Genomic DNA, 16,244 nt, shown 5'->3' with positions numbered 1-16,244 from the left:
TATGGTGTGTTGTAGATCACAGAAGACCACAAAATTGGAATAACCTTATGAGATATAAAATTGATTACAGCCGAGATGACTCTAGGACGAGTTGTTGGTTTAGGTTGTGAAGGAATATTAAACTGAATTAACGTTCCGCTTTGCCCGATGATCGTTTCTTGGTTATTATTAATTTATCATACAACGATTAATCCTAACATGCTCCTATGAATTTAACAGTTGCACGTTGGAGTTCAGAAATACCTGAAGAATTCAGAAGAATTCGCAGATTCGTATCTGAACAGACCAGTCAGCTTCAAGCCTTCGTTTGAAGCCTCAAACGTCCTCAAATCGTATTTCGCCCAGAAATACGACTTCTTCGTCTTCGAGAGAGTTTTCCGTGGCCACCTGATTCGTCTGAATCGGAGTTCTGTGGAGGAAGTTATGGCCGTTTTACGGAGACTGCCAGAACTTGGTTTCCTGCGAAAAACTGACTCCAGCTCTGATCTTCTCGACTGTATCCCGCTCAGCTTTCACCGTTGGATGGACAACAATCTATGAAAGTCCCAAGAGAGAATGCTCCACACGTTTTTCCTTCGCCCCACAGCTCTCTCAAAACCCTAATATTTTATCAGTCTTTTTTCCTGAGAGCTGACAGCTGTATTTTAATAGAATTAAATACGTAGAAGGCGCCAGAAAATAATGTAGGAGGCGTGTTCTCTCTATACTAGGGCTAGGAGTCTTTGGGCCAGTCCAGGGACCAGATACAAGGAATAAAGATGGGCCTCAAATAAATTAATTTATCTATGGTCAGCCCAGACCATAATTAATTTATAAATATCAGTTCATTCCACTAGAGAACCGATACTGACTTACCCCTTTATTGCCGGTGATGAGTCGGGGGCTTGTATTTAGACTTATTAAATCTCCGTATTTAAAATATCCGACATCCATTAATTAATTAGAGCTCTGACAGCTTAAATTAATTAATCTCTTTATAATTCCTTAAGCAGTACCACTCAAACTTTATTATTACACCTGACTTAATCAACCTGCAGGGTTTAGCGTAATAAACCTTATTGAGCTCCTTAAGGGGATGTCATTATCCTATACCGGATACGGGTACTAATACAGATAATCAAATATCATATATTAACCGCTATCACCCAAGATACAGAGTACTCGAGTTAGTATATAACTTTCACCCATAGTAAGTCAAAGTGATATACGAATTAATATATATATCTGAATACTTATTAGTATTAAGATTTATAAGTCACCGAGATCTTGATTCTTCACTTAAGTCAGATAGAAGAATACATCTCAAACTGTGGTCCTATCAATACGTAATGACGTACCAGTATAGACAAGTAGCCAAGACAAACTACTTCCATCTATACTGCAGCCTAAACCAATAACTTGTCCTAGAGTTATTTCGGCTGTGATCATATTATATCTCTTAAGGTTATTCCAATTATATGGTCTTTTGTGATCTACAACACACCATATAATCTACTTATATAGAGATAAAGAACATACATATGCAATCATGAACACAATCAGATAGGTGATTAGATAGTGAACTTAGGAAACATTGTATACAAGCATAAAACGTTCTTGCTTTCAGTATACAAATCCAACAGGTTGCAGTATAGATAGAAGTAGTTTGTCTTGAATACTTGTCTATATTGGTGCGTGTAAACGTATTGATAGGATCACAGTGAGATGTATTCTTCTATCAGACCTAAGTGAAGAATCAAGATCTCGGTGACTTAATGAGACCTAAATCCTAATAAGATTTCAGGTGTAAATATGAATTTGTGTATCACTTTGACTTACTATGGGTGAGAGTTACATATTAACTTGAGTACTCTGTATCTTGAGTGATAGCAATTTATAATTGACATTTGGTAATCTGTATTAGGTGACCGTATCCGGTATAGGATGATAACATACCCTTAAGGAGCTCAAAAGGTTTATTGTACTAAACCCTGCAGGTTGATTAAGTTCAGGTGCAATAATAAGGTTGAGTGGTACTACTTAAGGACTAATAAAAAAATTAATTAATATAAGCTGTCAGAAGCTTTAATTAATTAATGGATGTTGGATATCTTAAATACGAGGGTTCGATAAGTCTAAATACAAGCCTCGACTCATCATCGGCAATAAAAGGGTAAGTCAATATTGATTCTCTAGTGGAATTAATTAATATTTATGAATTAATGATCTGCGCTGATCATAAGAATTAATTCATTTGAGGCCCATCTTTATTCCTTGTGTTTGATCCCTGGGCTGGCCCAAAGACTCCTGAGCCCAGTAGGAGAAAAATAACCTAACTCATAAGTCTGGCCCATATCCTGTATTTATAATTATAAATACAGTTCAGCTCTCAGAACATAACACACCAGACATAAATTTAAACTACGGAGAATTAAGTTTTCTGTGAGAGTTGAGCGGCGCCTGTTGAGTGGGTAATTTCTCTGGGGAATCTTCGAAGATCGTCGTCCATCCGACGTCGGGGATTGAGCGAGATACAGTCCTGAAGATCAGAGCTGGAGTCAGATTTTCGCAGGAAATCAAGTTATGGCAGTTTCTGAAGAACGGCCATAACTTCTTCTACAGAACTAGGATTTGGATGAAACAGGCGGCCACGGAAAGCTCTTTCGAAAAGAAAGAAGTCATATTTCTGGGAAAAATACAATTGGAGGAATTTTGAGGCTTCAAACAAAGGGTTGAAGTTGGCTGACCTATTCAGCGACAAATGATGAATTCTTAGGAATTCTTCAGGTATTTCTGAACTCCTCGGTGCAGTAATTAAATTAATAGGAGCATGCTAAGTTTTATCGATATATGGTGAATTAAGATAATCCAAGAGACGATCCTCGGGCAAATCGAGTATTAATCCAAGATACATGCTGGCCATTTAGCTTTAATTGCAGGTATTATTTGCAATTAAAGGCATTAAAAAGCATTAAATGTGGCTACCACTGCATTTAAAAGCATTAAATGTATTGGTAGTAAACATAAATGTGGCTGCCATGCATTTAAAGCATTAAATGAACTTGGTAGTAAGCATAAATATGATCTTCATTGCCTTTAAAGCATTAAATGAACTTGGTAGTAAGCATACAGCTGGCTGCCATGCATTTAATGATAAATGTGGCTGCCACTACATACCTATTTATTAAACACTTCTTAATCACCTCCCTTGTGATAGATTCGATAGGTTTGATCTCTAGTGTGCTTGCAATTCTGTTTTTGCTGTTCCACTTGGCAGGTACTTACTTTGTAAAGGGAAATATCTCAATCTTGCCATCGAATAAGACTTCTCCATTACCTCCAAACACTGGTCTGCTCACAAAGCACATAAACATGATTTTACCTATAAATTTCTTACTTTTACATGTCCTATGTGGCTCCACTTCTTCTGGGGCTAAATAGAATCTGTGTGACCCCTTGGTTATATAAAACCACTTTTCATCTATATGCACAATGTTGTGCATATTCCTAAACCTAATTTTGTTTAAAACCCTATCCACCTCTAAGGTCTCTAGTGAAAATCTCATCCTTAGCATTTTGTTTGGGGCTGTCAAATCCGGTTTAATGGCTGAAGTATGAGCCCTGATCAGCCCTGCACTCACCCATCTCCCAACTGTGCTCTTGCTATTTCCACACCCATCTCCCAACTGTGCCTCTTTTTGTGTATTCTAGGCTAGAGACTAGTGTGATGTCTAAGTATATTTTTCTCTCCACTTTTCTGTTTTTCTTACCGCTAACAAGATGAATGACTTCCCTTTCTCTTGTTGTTTTTTTACAGCCCCCCCTCCCCCATAACCGATAAATGGTAAATCACGAGACGGACCACTTCAATTGCGCCTCCAACAGCTTGCCTCAAGGTGGTTTGCCGTTGATTGACCAATGAAGGATGAATTGCACGATTTGATTTCGTTGCTTGGTGGATAGCTCTTTCTTCCCCATGGTGGCTGCACTTGGCTTCAGTTTTTAGAGCATTAGAAGTTTTTTTTTTCCTTTTCTCACCATCTCAGATTTTCTGATCTTTTTCCTTTGAATATGATGGGAATTTAGATTTTATAGGAGTAGGTGAAGTGTATTTAGGTGGGAAATTTCGAACGTATTTTGACTAAATCAAATCTGCCGCCAAACTTTTCCATGTGTTATGCCAAAATTCAGATTTCTGTTAAAGTTTGAAATTTGTACTTGGTTTATAATTTTTTTTTCAAATTTGTCTTTAGTTAAAAGCATGCGAACAGAAAAAAATTAAGATTATTTAAAAATACATTAAATAAAAAATAAAAAATATCCAGATGATTATTTTTAAATTATTTACTTAAAAATAATTCATAAAATTTAATTAAATAGGTAATGACTTAATCCTAAATTCACCAACTACACTTAAACTACTAAACACTAGCTCCTTAAATCCCGTGCCGAAAAAAAATGTATCATCTTCAGTGGGACGGAGGGAGTAATATGAAATTATTATAAATTAATTAGATTAATGAATCTTGATTTATTATTAATTTTTTTGAAATAATAATATTGAATGCATATGTATATTAATTTGGAATTTGATATAAATTGACTAATTCATTAATTGGATTAATTAACCATGGTTTTATCATTTTGAAATGGTAATATTAAATAAATTATTATATTAATTTGGAATTAATATGTGTAATTTGAGATTTATCATAATTTTAAAATAATAATAGAATTGTTTTAATTTTAAATTAATACTAATTGATTAACCCATATTTTTATTAGAGCATAAAATTTTAATTAGATTAATGAATATTATTCGTAGAGATTCTATGTTGTTTTGTGATAAGCATGTTATTTGATTTTAGGCTTATTATTATTTAACTATAGTAGTTAGAGGTCGCTTTTATGCTTGGATAGGCAGTGCCCTGTATATGTAGGTTCGTAATATGTATGGGTAGGCGTATGTGTGATCCGCAATTTGTATGCCTGGGTAAGCGGCATCCAATAATTGTTTTGCTATTTAATATTGGATATTAAATATAAGCAATTAGTATAACATGTTAAATCCCCACAAAATGCAAGTCTTTGTTTGAAGCCAAGTGTGTCATCCATCATAATTGTTTGAGTTTACTAACCTTTTTGTCCAATGGTATTTACATAAAATTGTATGCTCTGAATTGACAAGGCCAAAGCTCATTCATAGGTTGGCACCGTGTGATGGGGTTGACTTGCTTAGATAATGTTGTGATGCAAATAAGCCAGAATGGTTTCAGGACACAAATTAATTAGATTAATCAACCAAGAGTTGCAAAAATTGTTGTTGCAATTGGCGTAGAGGCCTACTAAGTGATATTATTCTAGTCATAAGAAAAGCAGAGGCTGCATAATATTGACTTAGATCGTGGACCACTAAGATTTATATTGATTATAAATCCATATTTTATGTTTGGGGGCATAAGATATGTTAAAATTAGTGGGAGTTAATCAAAACATTTTATTAAATGCGATTTTATTAGAAAAACGAAAAGAAAAAACCTAAAAAAAACCCTTGAAAGCACAAGAAAAGCAGATTAAGGGCCGAGCCTTATGAAAACTTTTTCACGGAAAACCCAGTGGGAAAAACCGTGAAAAGGGAAAAGAGTACCCGTCTAAAAACGAAAGCAAAAGAGGGGAAAAGCGGAAGAGAAAGTTTCCGGAACTCCGGCCTAACCATCGTCCCCAAACAATCCCGGCTCTCCCCCCACAAAAACAAAAGAGCGAAGGCAAAAGGCCGGAGAAACGCCGTCGCCAAAATGCCAACCAGAAAAGGCTACACGGCCGGTAAGACGCTGTCGCCGTTAGCCCGAACAGAACAAATAAAGAGAACGAAAGAAAGCTACACGGCCGGTTATACGCCGTTGCCATGAGCTCTCCACAACCACCAACCCGAAAAAGCACACCCAGAAGGTAAAAAATCGGCCGGTTAGACGTCGTCGCCGGTAATACCCCACGAACGAGAACATCCAAAAGAGATGAGAGGCTGAAAGCTTCGGCCGGTGAGACTCCGTCGCTGGAAACTAAACAGCCTTTAGAAGCACCGGAGTTGCCAGGAGAAGTTGGAACCTCAAGAGCAGCGCGATCCGACCACCACGCATTCAACGAAGCAACTCCGAACAGAGCACAAATCAACGCAGCTGTAAAACCAACTAACCACCAGACCCACCAAGAGCTCGGAGAAATGTAGCGCCCAATTCCAGCTAGACTCCCTCCGGCACGGCAGAACAGCCAATGGACGACCTTCTCATCCCCAGCTCCGAGCACGCTCGAGATCTTGCAAAAAGACAGAGAGGCTGCCCGACCCAGCCACCATCAGCAGCATGACGCTCCAAAACCAAACGAGCAACCAGCCCTTTGCATCTAAAAGCCAGAAAACGAGAGCACCAAGTGTTCGAGGAAAAACCCCAGAGGAACTCAAACCCATTTTTCAAGAAAAGGGGCCGTTCCACCCAAATACTATCAACACAACGCCCCCAAAGATCCCACCAACAGAAGAGAGTGCGCCAACCAGGCACATAGCAAAACGAGCAACTGAACTGCCGCCTCCAAAAAGAACCCACCCAACAGAGAGCACCAGGTGTTCGAAAAAAGTCCCCAACTAAACTAAAAAACCAAAACCACACCATTAGAATTTAAGACGGATCCTGCTATGCGTGGCCATATCTAAAACCACGGCATCCTTAATCTCATCAATCGCAAACGGCCACCAGCCCTCCGAACGATTTTGATTAGCCATAAGGTCAGTTGCATTGTTTCCTTCCCTGTAAATGTGAGACACCTGAATGTTAAAATTCGAGAGCAAACTGATAGTCCTCTTTCACAGAGCCATAAAACGCCACGAGACATCATTAGAATGAGAGTTCAAAAGGTTAACAATATAAGTAGAATCTGCCTCTATCCAAAGGGAACGCCATCCTCTATTATTGGCAATATTAATAGCGTAAATGGCAGCAAGTAACTCGGCTTCAAAAGCAAAACCGACCCCACCCTTAAAGTGGAAACAACCACGAATGTAACACCCCGCCCATTTATATTAAGTTTAGAATAATTTTTGAACTTAGATTTAAGATGATTCACGCCGTATTGAGAAAAAGAAATTATTTTTAATTCCAACAAAAATGATTTACAAAAGCATTTGTAAATTTAGTAATTAAATTTATATGCATTGCATATTTATTTAATTAAGCTTTCAAGCATTTTAGGTGTGTTGAGATTTATTTCATGTTGGGCCTTATGTTTTATTCACATTTGAGTGCATAAATGAAAGCCCAACCCATCATCTTCCATCAAAGCCCAACCCACCTCTTTCCTTGATATTTTCGACCACCACCACCGCCTCAATGTTCTCTCTCTCTTCAATATATATATCTCCTTTGCTGCACTCCGATCTTTCTCTTCTCATTCACTCACTTCTCTCTCGTTTTCTCCCGGACTGAGCTTCGAACACTGAACTCCAAGAACAGCAGCCAACGATTCACCCAGCAAATCCAAGCCAAGGTTTCACCTTTAAACTCCCCTGCTTCTTTACTTCACTTTTCGTCCAATAATTCAAAATGCATGTCCATGTATTTGTGTGTTTATATGTGTTTTAGCTTCATAACTGTTAAATGAATAAGGAAAGGTAGAGTTATGAACTGTGCTGCTTTAGTTTCGAGTCTTGAGCATGGTTTTTATGGAAGTTGGTTGCGTGGGTTGAATGGTGGCTAAATTGGAGTTTTGGATGAGAGTCGAGAGTAGATGAGAGTTAAGAGGGGGGGAGGCCATGGTTGCTGCGGTCGCCGAAAACAGATGGAGGTACAGGCTCTTCGCCGTTACCAAGGTGATGATCGGTGAGGTGTTCAGAGGTTGGGGGTGAAGAGCAGAGCAGAAGAGCAGGGCAGAGAAATGAGAGCAGAAGAGCAGGGCAGAGAAATGAGGGCAGAGAGATGAGGGCGGAGAGATGAGGGCAGAGCATGAAAGCAGAGCAGCGGAGTCGAAGGCCAGCGGAGTCGAAGGTCAGCGGGGAAGCGATTTCTCTGTTCTGCGGGGAAGCGATTTCTCTGTCAGCGGGGAAGCGATTTCTCTGTTCAGCGGGGAAGCGATTTCTCTGTCAGCGGGGAAGTGATTTCTCTGCTCGGGAGACTCGATCCCTCTGCTCGGCTAGAGACGACTTCGCTGCGCTGGAACGCCAGAGCTGGAACGAACCCGCTGGAACGCCCGAGCTGTAGGGCAGAGCTGGGATAGCCAGAGCTGGTAGAGACCAGAGCTGATTAACGTAACCAAGCAGAACAGATGTAGAACTCTTGTGCACTTTTTAGTAAATACTTTTTAGGCTTAATTATGAAATGAGTCATGCATTGCATCACGTTTTAATTGGTTTTATTTATAATTCCAATTACAAAAGAAAGATGAGTAAGAATATTGTTGGTGTTTTTAACTCAAGAGAAATGTTTTCAATTATTTATTCTTTAAATTTTGAAAACCCGGCTAAGTGAATCATAGAATGTTAAGCACTTTACCGGGACTTGAGTTTAGATTTAAAAGACCTATTAAGAATAGATTTCTTGTAGGCTTTGAACGTCAGGAGGATTAGCACTGCTATTCCGATTCAGAGTTAAGATTTACCCACAGGCATTGCCTAATCAGGTGGGCTTATTTTCCAAATGTAAGATTTAGCTATTGAGCTTAAATGTTTCAATGAAATGAAAACTGTTTATCCGATAAAATATTTTGTGCACTCTGCTCTGTTTAAGGCTCGCAACAACGAATCAATTGAGGTTCTCTTATGACCTAAAACGTTATTTGAGAATTGTGTACACCTATTAGCTGACTCGGTGGGTTGATCTCCATTCGAGCACTAATCATGTATGAGGCGTTATAAGGGTGCTCGACAGGATGTGTTCCGGAGCATTGGGTCCCAAATGGGAACTTGACTGGGTTACGCACTCAGTTCAAGTAAGAAGGAGTAATGGATCCGTCGGTGGCTAAAAGGTCCGGGATCAGAAACGAGTAACGAAAAGGGAGTGTGACAATTGCGCGCAATATAATGAAATGTTTTAACATGCTTAGAAGTTATTTCAATTTAAAATCTTCTAAGTCATGTCAAGTATAATTGGATAAAATGCTCTTATGATTATGAAATGTTTATAAAAATGCTAGCCCACTAAGTACATTAGTACTTAGCCCAAAATTACTTTCAAATGTTTTCAGGTTGATTGGTCGGTGCTGACGGGGCAGAGCTGAGGCTAGGGTTCAACTCTGTATTTTGTCTTCCGCTGTTGCATTAGCTCTTTTGTCTTTTGTTTCTCTGACTTAAGACCTATATGTAAATTCTGAATTATGTTTCTTATCGAGCTTAGACTCTCAACTTTTATATATATATATATATTTTGTTGAGCCGAGACTATTATTTCACAAGTATTTCATTCTAAATGTTGGTTATCAGAAGCATGACACTAAACTTGTGATCCAAAGGGGACTAGCCCGACTTGTTATTTTATTCGGGTTTTAACAAGGTTGTTCCTTATTTATTTCTATGAATTAGTTGCACCTCGATTATAGTTTATTCCTTCCAGAATTGGGGTGTGACAGAGTGGTATCAGAGCATAAGTTTTCTTTCATGTCTCTGATAACCATAAGCTTTTTGATGTCAAGTCTAGAATAGTACCTCTAGGCTTCTAAGAAATTTGTTGACCCTCAGCTCGCCGTCACACTGCCGCAACAAAAAGGTACGACTTAAAAGTTTCAATGATTTTAAATGCTTTCAAAGTTTTTAAGAAGTGCGCGCTTTCAATGAACGATGTTATATGAATTGCTTATCGCTTTCATATTGTTATTTTGAGCCTTTGACTCATATAACCAATGTATGTATGTATGTATGTCGTGTTTGGGACTACCCGAGCCCTTAACGAATAAATGAATTTATGGTCGAGTTAGATTCCATTAATCTTTCCGACTTAAGAAAATTTTTATGAAAGGGACATTTACTGTCCAAATGTTTTTAAGGTTTCAAAAGAAATAAATGATTGAATGAATGAAAAGTTTTATGTTACCGTTTTAGGTCCACTGCATATACGATTTGAATGATGAGTCCTCTTACAAATCGTTTGAGAACTACCCAATGATGCCTTAGAAATTTTAGTCGTGATAGCTCCGCTTGATCGATTTAAGTAAAGATGATAAGATAGCAGTGAAATGCCAGATTTCGTCAAAAAAATAATCACTTACCGCCTGATTAAGAAAATCCAGCATAAAAGGCGGAATATGGAGTTTTTCCCACAACTTATAACCCAGCCAATCATCACGCCAAAAGTACGTGTGATCACCAGTCCCAACGTAAGAATAAGAGTGATCAATCAAATTATTCACATGCTCCTGAATTCCCATCCAAAACGGGAAAGACGCCAGATAAGCTTTGGCATAACCGAACCTTGTCAAATACCGCGTGCTCAAGATAGAATGAGCGAAGTCCTTACCCTGCACCAGGTTCCAAGCCATCTTCATCAAAAAACTCTTATTCATAGTCGAGAACGACCTAATCCCCAAACCGCCTTCGGCGCAAGAGGCACAAACCCGGGACCAGCTAACCGGACAAGACGACTTTTTTGTTCACATTGCCAGTCCAGATGAAGTTGCAGCACTTCCTATCCAGACTGTAAATAAGCGACTTGGGCCAACGATACACCATCATCGAATGTGTAACCGAGCTCTGGATGACAGAGCGAACCAAACAAATACGACCTGCCATAGAAAGATGTAAACCCTTCCAATTTGAGAACTTGTTAACAATCCTGTCATAAATGGCCGTAAAATGCGAAGCCCGAATATGACCAGTAAACAGAGGGACACCCAGATAAGTAACCGGCAAGGATCCTAAAGCAAACCCCAAATCACGAGTAACCCCATTCTTGATAGAGTTAGAAACCCAGAGCCAAAAAACACGTGAGATTTGACAGGATTACAAAGCTGACCAGAAAGCTCACCATAGAGGTCGAGAATCTCTTTGATCTTACGCGCATTTTTCACAGTAGCTTTACAAAAGATCAAGATGTCATCCGCATAGAGAAGATGAGTGGGAAATAGAGACCTCCGACTAAAATCCATAGGGACCAGATGCTTAGATCGGACACAGTTCAAGAACAAATGGCTCAAGACATCTTCAGCAATACCAAAAAGAATAGGAGAGAGAGGGTCTCCTTGTCGCACCCCTCTAGAACACGCAAAATAGCCACTCAACTGCCCATTATAAAGAATGGAGATGCGAGCAGAAGTAAAGATGATAGAGATCCATCTAATAAATCTCTCATGATAACCATTCACACGGAGAACCTGAAAGATGAAATCCCAACTCATCGTATCAAAAGCCTTATGGATATCGATTTTACAAGCCATGTTTGATCGACGCCCCGTACGATTCATGCAGCAGAACCCTTCCGATTCCAGCATAATACAATCATGAATCGAGCGACCGCTTATGAATCCAAATTGATTGGGTGAAACACCAGCCGCCACAACCACACTCAGTATGGTCGCCAAAATTTTTGAAATAATCTTGAAGAAAAAATTCGAAAGAACAATAAGATGCAGATCCGCCACCGTCTCAACAGTCTCCTTTTTAGGAATAAGGATCAGAGTACTGGCATTACAGCCAGCAGGCAAATAAGAGTTGAGGAAGAAAGCTCTAACCCAACAAAGATGTCAGCTTTGATCGTGTTCCAACAACTTTGGCAAAAACGACCAGAGAAACCGTCGGGCCCAGGAGAGCTATTAGCATCCATACCAAAAACCGAAGCCGTGATTTCATCATCGTCAGGAATACCAGTAAGATTATCATTCTGCTCGTCAGAAACATATTGATCAATAATCGCTTCAAGCAGAACCCTCTCTACGTGAACCTGCCCCTCCTCCTTAAACAGGTTTGAGAAGAAATCAATAATGTGATGTTGAATGGTCTCCCGATCCTAAGAAATGGAATCACCAATCCGAAGGTGCTCAATTCTCTTACTTTGCTTCCGAAACCGAATGAGACGATGGAAAAAGGAATTGTTTCTATCCCCATCCGTCAACCAATTAGCACGACTTTTTTGCTGAAGAAGATTGTTCTTTCTCACCAAAAGAGTGCTTAAAGAGGCTTGAGCCTCGACCTCCTCGTCAAAGTACTCGTTAGTGTACCCCAAAATCGATATCTTATTCTGAACCTCCATCAGCTTTTGCTGCCCTTCATGAATTTGCATATCAACATGCCCAAAAATTATTTTATTCTAAACCCGAAGATCCCCGCGAAGTCTTCTAAGTTTGAACATGACCCTATAAATCGGACAACTAGTATCCACCGAACCTGTCCAAGAAGAATCCACCATTTCCTGAAAATTAGGGTGAGTCACCCACATATTCAGGAACTTAAAAGAACGTCGACCATTATCCAAGCCAGCTCTACACTGCAAAACCAAATGAGAATGATCAGAAGTGAGATGCGGAAGAACATGCGTATTAATGTCAGTCCAAAGATCCGCAAAACTGGAAGAGAAGATTGCTCTATCAAGCAAGGATTCCACATGACGTGGAAGAAAACGGCGACCAGACCACGTAAACCGAAGACCAGAAGAGGGAGACTCGATGAACTCAGTGGCTTCAATAAAATCACAGAACTCAAGAGCTTCTAGAAGGAGCCACCGAACTCCGACGCTCATGCGCGCCCTTGACAGCATTAAAATCCCCAATGAAGACCGTGCTCCCGTCAACAAATGAGATAAGCTCAATCCACAAAGAACGACGAGCAATTTTATCATTTGCTCCATGCACCACGACAATATGGAGGCTCTTCGATTGCCAAGTACAGTCTGCAATAATCGTCTGATCCGAAGAGTGAACAATTTGAGAGCTCACCGAAGGGTGAGCCAACAACCAAATATTAGAGCAACGAGGTTGTCTACAATTCTGATGTCGAGGAACTAAGTTAATAGATCTCCAGAAACTCTGTCTAACTTTATGAAACTTTTTCTTAGGCTCAATCAAACCCAAGATCAAAGGGGAAAAAGAACTACAATGTTCCTTAAGAAGACTTTTGGATTCGTCCGTCAGACCACGGACGTTCCAAACAAGGATATTCATAGAATTAAAGATGTGTCCTGGACTGGGAGTTACCCAGATCCGCTTCATTACCCCATTGCTTGTGCACAACGTTATCCATTGCTCGTAAACTATCAGTGTTACTATAATCAACCATGAAATCACATGGCCTGTGACCCGCCTCCACTGATTTCCTTAAACGGTTTTTAATACTCTCTTGTTGCATCAGGAGCGCTTTATTATGATTACGAGCTGCCTGGTCTTGCCTTGTAGGACGGCCTCGACCGTGTTTGGGAGGATCCTCTTTTGCCATCGAGACTTCATTCCCCAGAGCAATATTTGTTTCCTCACGTTCCTCTGAACTAGCTTTCCCTGACGACAAGACGTGCATCTCCGTCAATCCTTCTGTATCCTCTAAAACGTCTTTCTCACCATCCGAAGTAGAAACCTTCTGTAGCTCGATCTCACTATGACCACCACCAGCCACTCTTTTCTCTAAATGGTCTGAAGGAACTCTTTGACGAGTAGAATCTTTCCTTCCAGCAGATCTTTCTGTAGCATGAATATTCTCCTCATTCCGCCTCGGAGAATGAAGCTCATTTTCCTGAACTATCGTAACCTCAAGATCTTGATGACCACCAACGTTTTGATCTTGCTGAAAACCTTGCTGTGAAGCAGCTCCTACTTCCGTGTCATGAAATCCCAGATCATTCAAAACCTGAAATATGTTCCCATCTATCGTCAGCGATTTATCCATTTCCATCTTCTTTTTACACATCGCTTCAAGGAGATTCGGTCCCGAGCTCCTTTTTGTTGCTCTTCTGGCTCAGCAGCTAGAATATTCTCAAGCTCCTTCGACACGTCCTTTCCTGAGGAGGAGGGTTTGTTCACATCTTTGCCAACAGCATGCCACTCAGGTTCTTTTGGTTTAACTAATTCCTCAGCAGCCTTGGTCACCCTTTTCCCTTTCCGACATTTATCCACCGAGTGTCCAGTTATTCTACATCGTGTGCAAAAAAGTGGGAGATACTCATAGTTGAATTCAATATTAAAGGAATATTCACCGTCATCAATAGCCATTGTCTCTGGCAAAGGTTGAGCTAAATCGATCTCCACCAAAATTCTCGCAAAGTGCGCAACTTCATCATCCATAGAATTACCATCAATTTTCAGAGGCTGCCCAAGCCAACGTCCGATGCCTGCTAAAACTTCAGGGTGCCAAAAACCGACAGGCAAATAATAAATTCTAACCCACACTTGTGCTAACGAAGAAGATTCTTTGTAAGGATTAAAGTAACGAACCCAATCACGCAATCTTAAAGAGCCTGCGGGAAGATCCCAAATAAGATGCGATTTTGCCTTCGCTTTATCCTCCTTATTATGGAATTTTAACGTGTAATATCCTTTACCCATCGGCATTAAATGCCATGGAGAAGAGATGTTCCATAGAGATTGCAGCTCAGATTTGAGTTCACGTGTAGACCTTGGTTTTTCTCCTTTATTCATCATGAATCGACCAATGAGCGCATACTAAAACTTTGACGCTTGAAAGTTATGTATTTCCTTCGGAACTTTGAGAATTCCAGTCTCTCCTTGTCGAACCGGGCATAGGGCTCGAAAGTTATGTGCTGGCAGATCAGGTTTCTTGACTCGTTGCGGTGCCGTAACTTTCGCATAAGAAATCAGCAGAGCAGCATCATGATCCTTAGTAGTCCCCGAAATTTCAACAGATGAAGCTTTCTTGTGCTGCACTCCAGAACTCGCAGCACTAGGGTTGAGAAGAGGTCCTGTAGATAAAGGGTTTGCGGAACGCAGGAAATTGTTCGACATCGGGGGGAGGTTGAGAGCACCCCTGTCCGTCGATGACGGCGGCTGGGAAGCGGAGGTCATGGTTGGCAGAACGAACGGAAAAATCAACGGCTAGGGTTAGGGTTTGTTGAGAGAAAAATCGTCATGCTTTTCATCTTCGTTAATCAAAACATAATGCCTTGCTTGATTAGTAAAATAAATGCGATCTTATTTGATTCGGTTCTTTTTATTGCTTTCTTTTATCTCTGTTTTATCTGCCATTGTTTTGATATGTTTGTTGGATACGATGTATTGACTGGGTCAAACTTTTTGGATTTCCCTCACAATTTGCGTTTGGTGCTAAGGCTAGATAGGATTGATATGTCTTGGAGAAATCAATCCACATCATCTTTAATGCGACTTTAGAAACTTTCAAAATGTTTGACAATGAAAGTTATAAGAAACATATGGATGATGCAACTTCTTCTAAATGTGTCATGTTTGTGTCTATGAGTTTGGAACTGCATAAACAACGTGAGCACATGTTTTCTATTGAGATTTTGATACACATGAAGAATGTTAATGCTTTAGAAGCTAAGACCATAAAGTATAAGATACTCATGGATCTCTTTAGGATCAGTTTACATGAGATAGATAAGGTCTCTAAGAATGTCTTGAAGAATATTGAGTTAATTAAGAGGCTGGCTACGACTGGAACGAGGCTATCCGATATTATCTCAATCAACTTAATCTTGCAGTAATGATCTGTCTCATTTGAGAACTTCATAGTGAAATTCAAATGAATAATAGGACGGCGACACTACCCGAGTTTCATAACATGTTAAGAACGATTTTGAATCGTCTTCTACTAAGGATAAATGAGTTCTTATGATTAATGCTTCTACCAATTCTAACCCAAAAGGAAAGAAGAGGTAGAAGAAACATCAAAGAACTAAATTTTGCATCCTAAGGTGGAAACCAAAAGAAGTAGAAGTTACCCAAAGATGAAATGCCCTTTTGTCAAGAAAATAACACTGGAAGGGATACTGCTTGATGTTCAAAACATTGGGTGTTTCGATTGCAGATTTTGGTATGTTTGTCATTGAGGTGAACATGTCTACTAACAACTCATGCTCCTGGGTATTAGATACGAGTTATGGTTCACACATTTGTTATAATGTGTGTTGTCTAACTAAAAATAAGAGAATGAGACCGAGGAAAATTGAATTGCGCATATGTAATTGAGCAATAGTTGTTGTTAAATGCATTAGGTTTTATAGATTTGATCTACCTTTGGGTTTTCGACATGTTAGATTGTTATTTTGTTCTCGCCATTACGAGGAATATAATTTCCATTGTCGTGTTAGACATTGAAGTTTTTCTTTCCATTT

The 16,244-nt window shown here is 39.6% G+C and overlaps 1 protein-coding gene across 1 annotated transcript; it reads right to left on the bottom strand.

Annotated features, from left to right (window-relative positions):
* Positions 1 to 6,218: 6,218 nt before the first annotated feature.
* On the bottom strand, positions 6,219 to 14,478 carry LOC131025918 (uncharacterized). Its single transcript, XM_057955696.1, has 11 exons — positions 13,840 to 14,478; positions 13,141 to 13,783; positions 12,480 to 12,625; positions 12,335 to 12,434; positions 12,108 to 12,214; positions 11,634 to 11,957; positions 10,891 to 11,325; positions 10,225 to 10,473; positions 6,689 to 6,796; positions 6,483 to 6,616; positions 6,219 to 6,378 (listed from the first exon to the last, which is right to left on the bottom strand). The coding sequence occupies exons 1-11, from the start codon at positions 14,476 to 14,478 to the stop codon at positions 6,219 to 6,221; spliced, it is 3,045 nt and encodes a 1,014-aa protein (XP_057811679.1).
* Positions 14,479 to 16,244: the final 1,766 nt, after the last annotated feature.

Source organism: Salvia miltiorrhiza, chromosome 5 (genome assembly GCF_028751815.1).
Source record: "Salvia miltiorrhiza cultivar Shanhuang (shh) chromosome 5, IMPLAD_Smil_shh, whole genome shotgun sequence".
Lineage (NCBI taxonomy): Eukaryota > Viridiplantae > Streptophyta > Magnoliopsida > Lamiales > Lamiaceae > Salvia > Salvia miltiorrhiza.
Note: the sequence above shows the minus strand (reverse complement) of the source record. Positions and strands in the feature narration are given on the sequence as shown.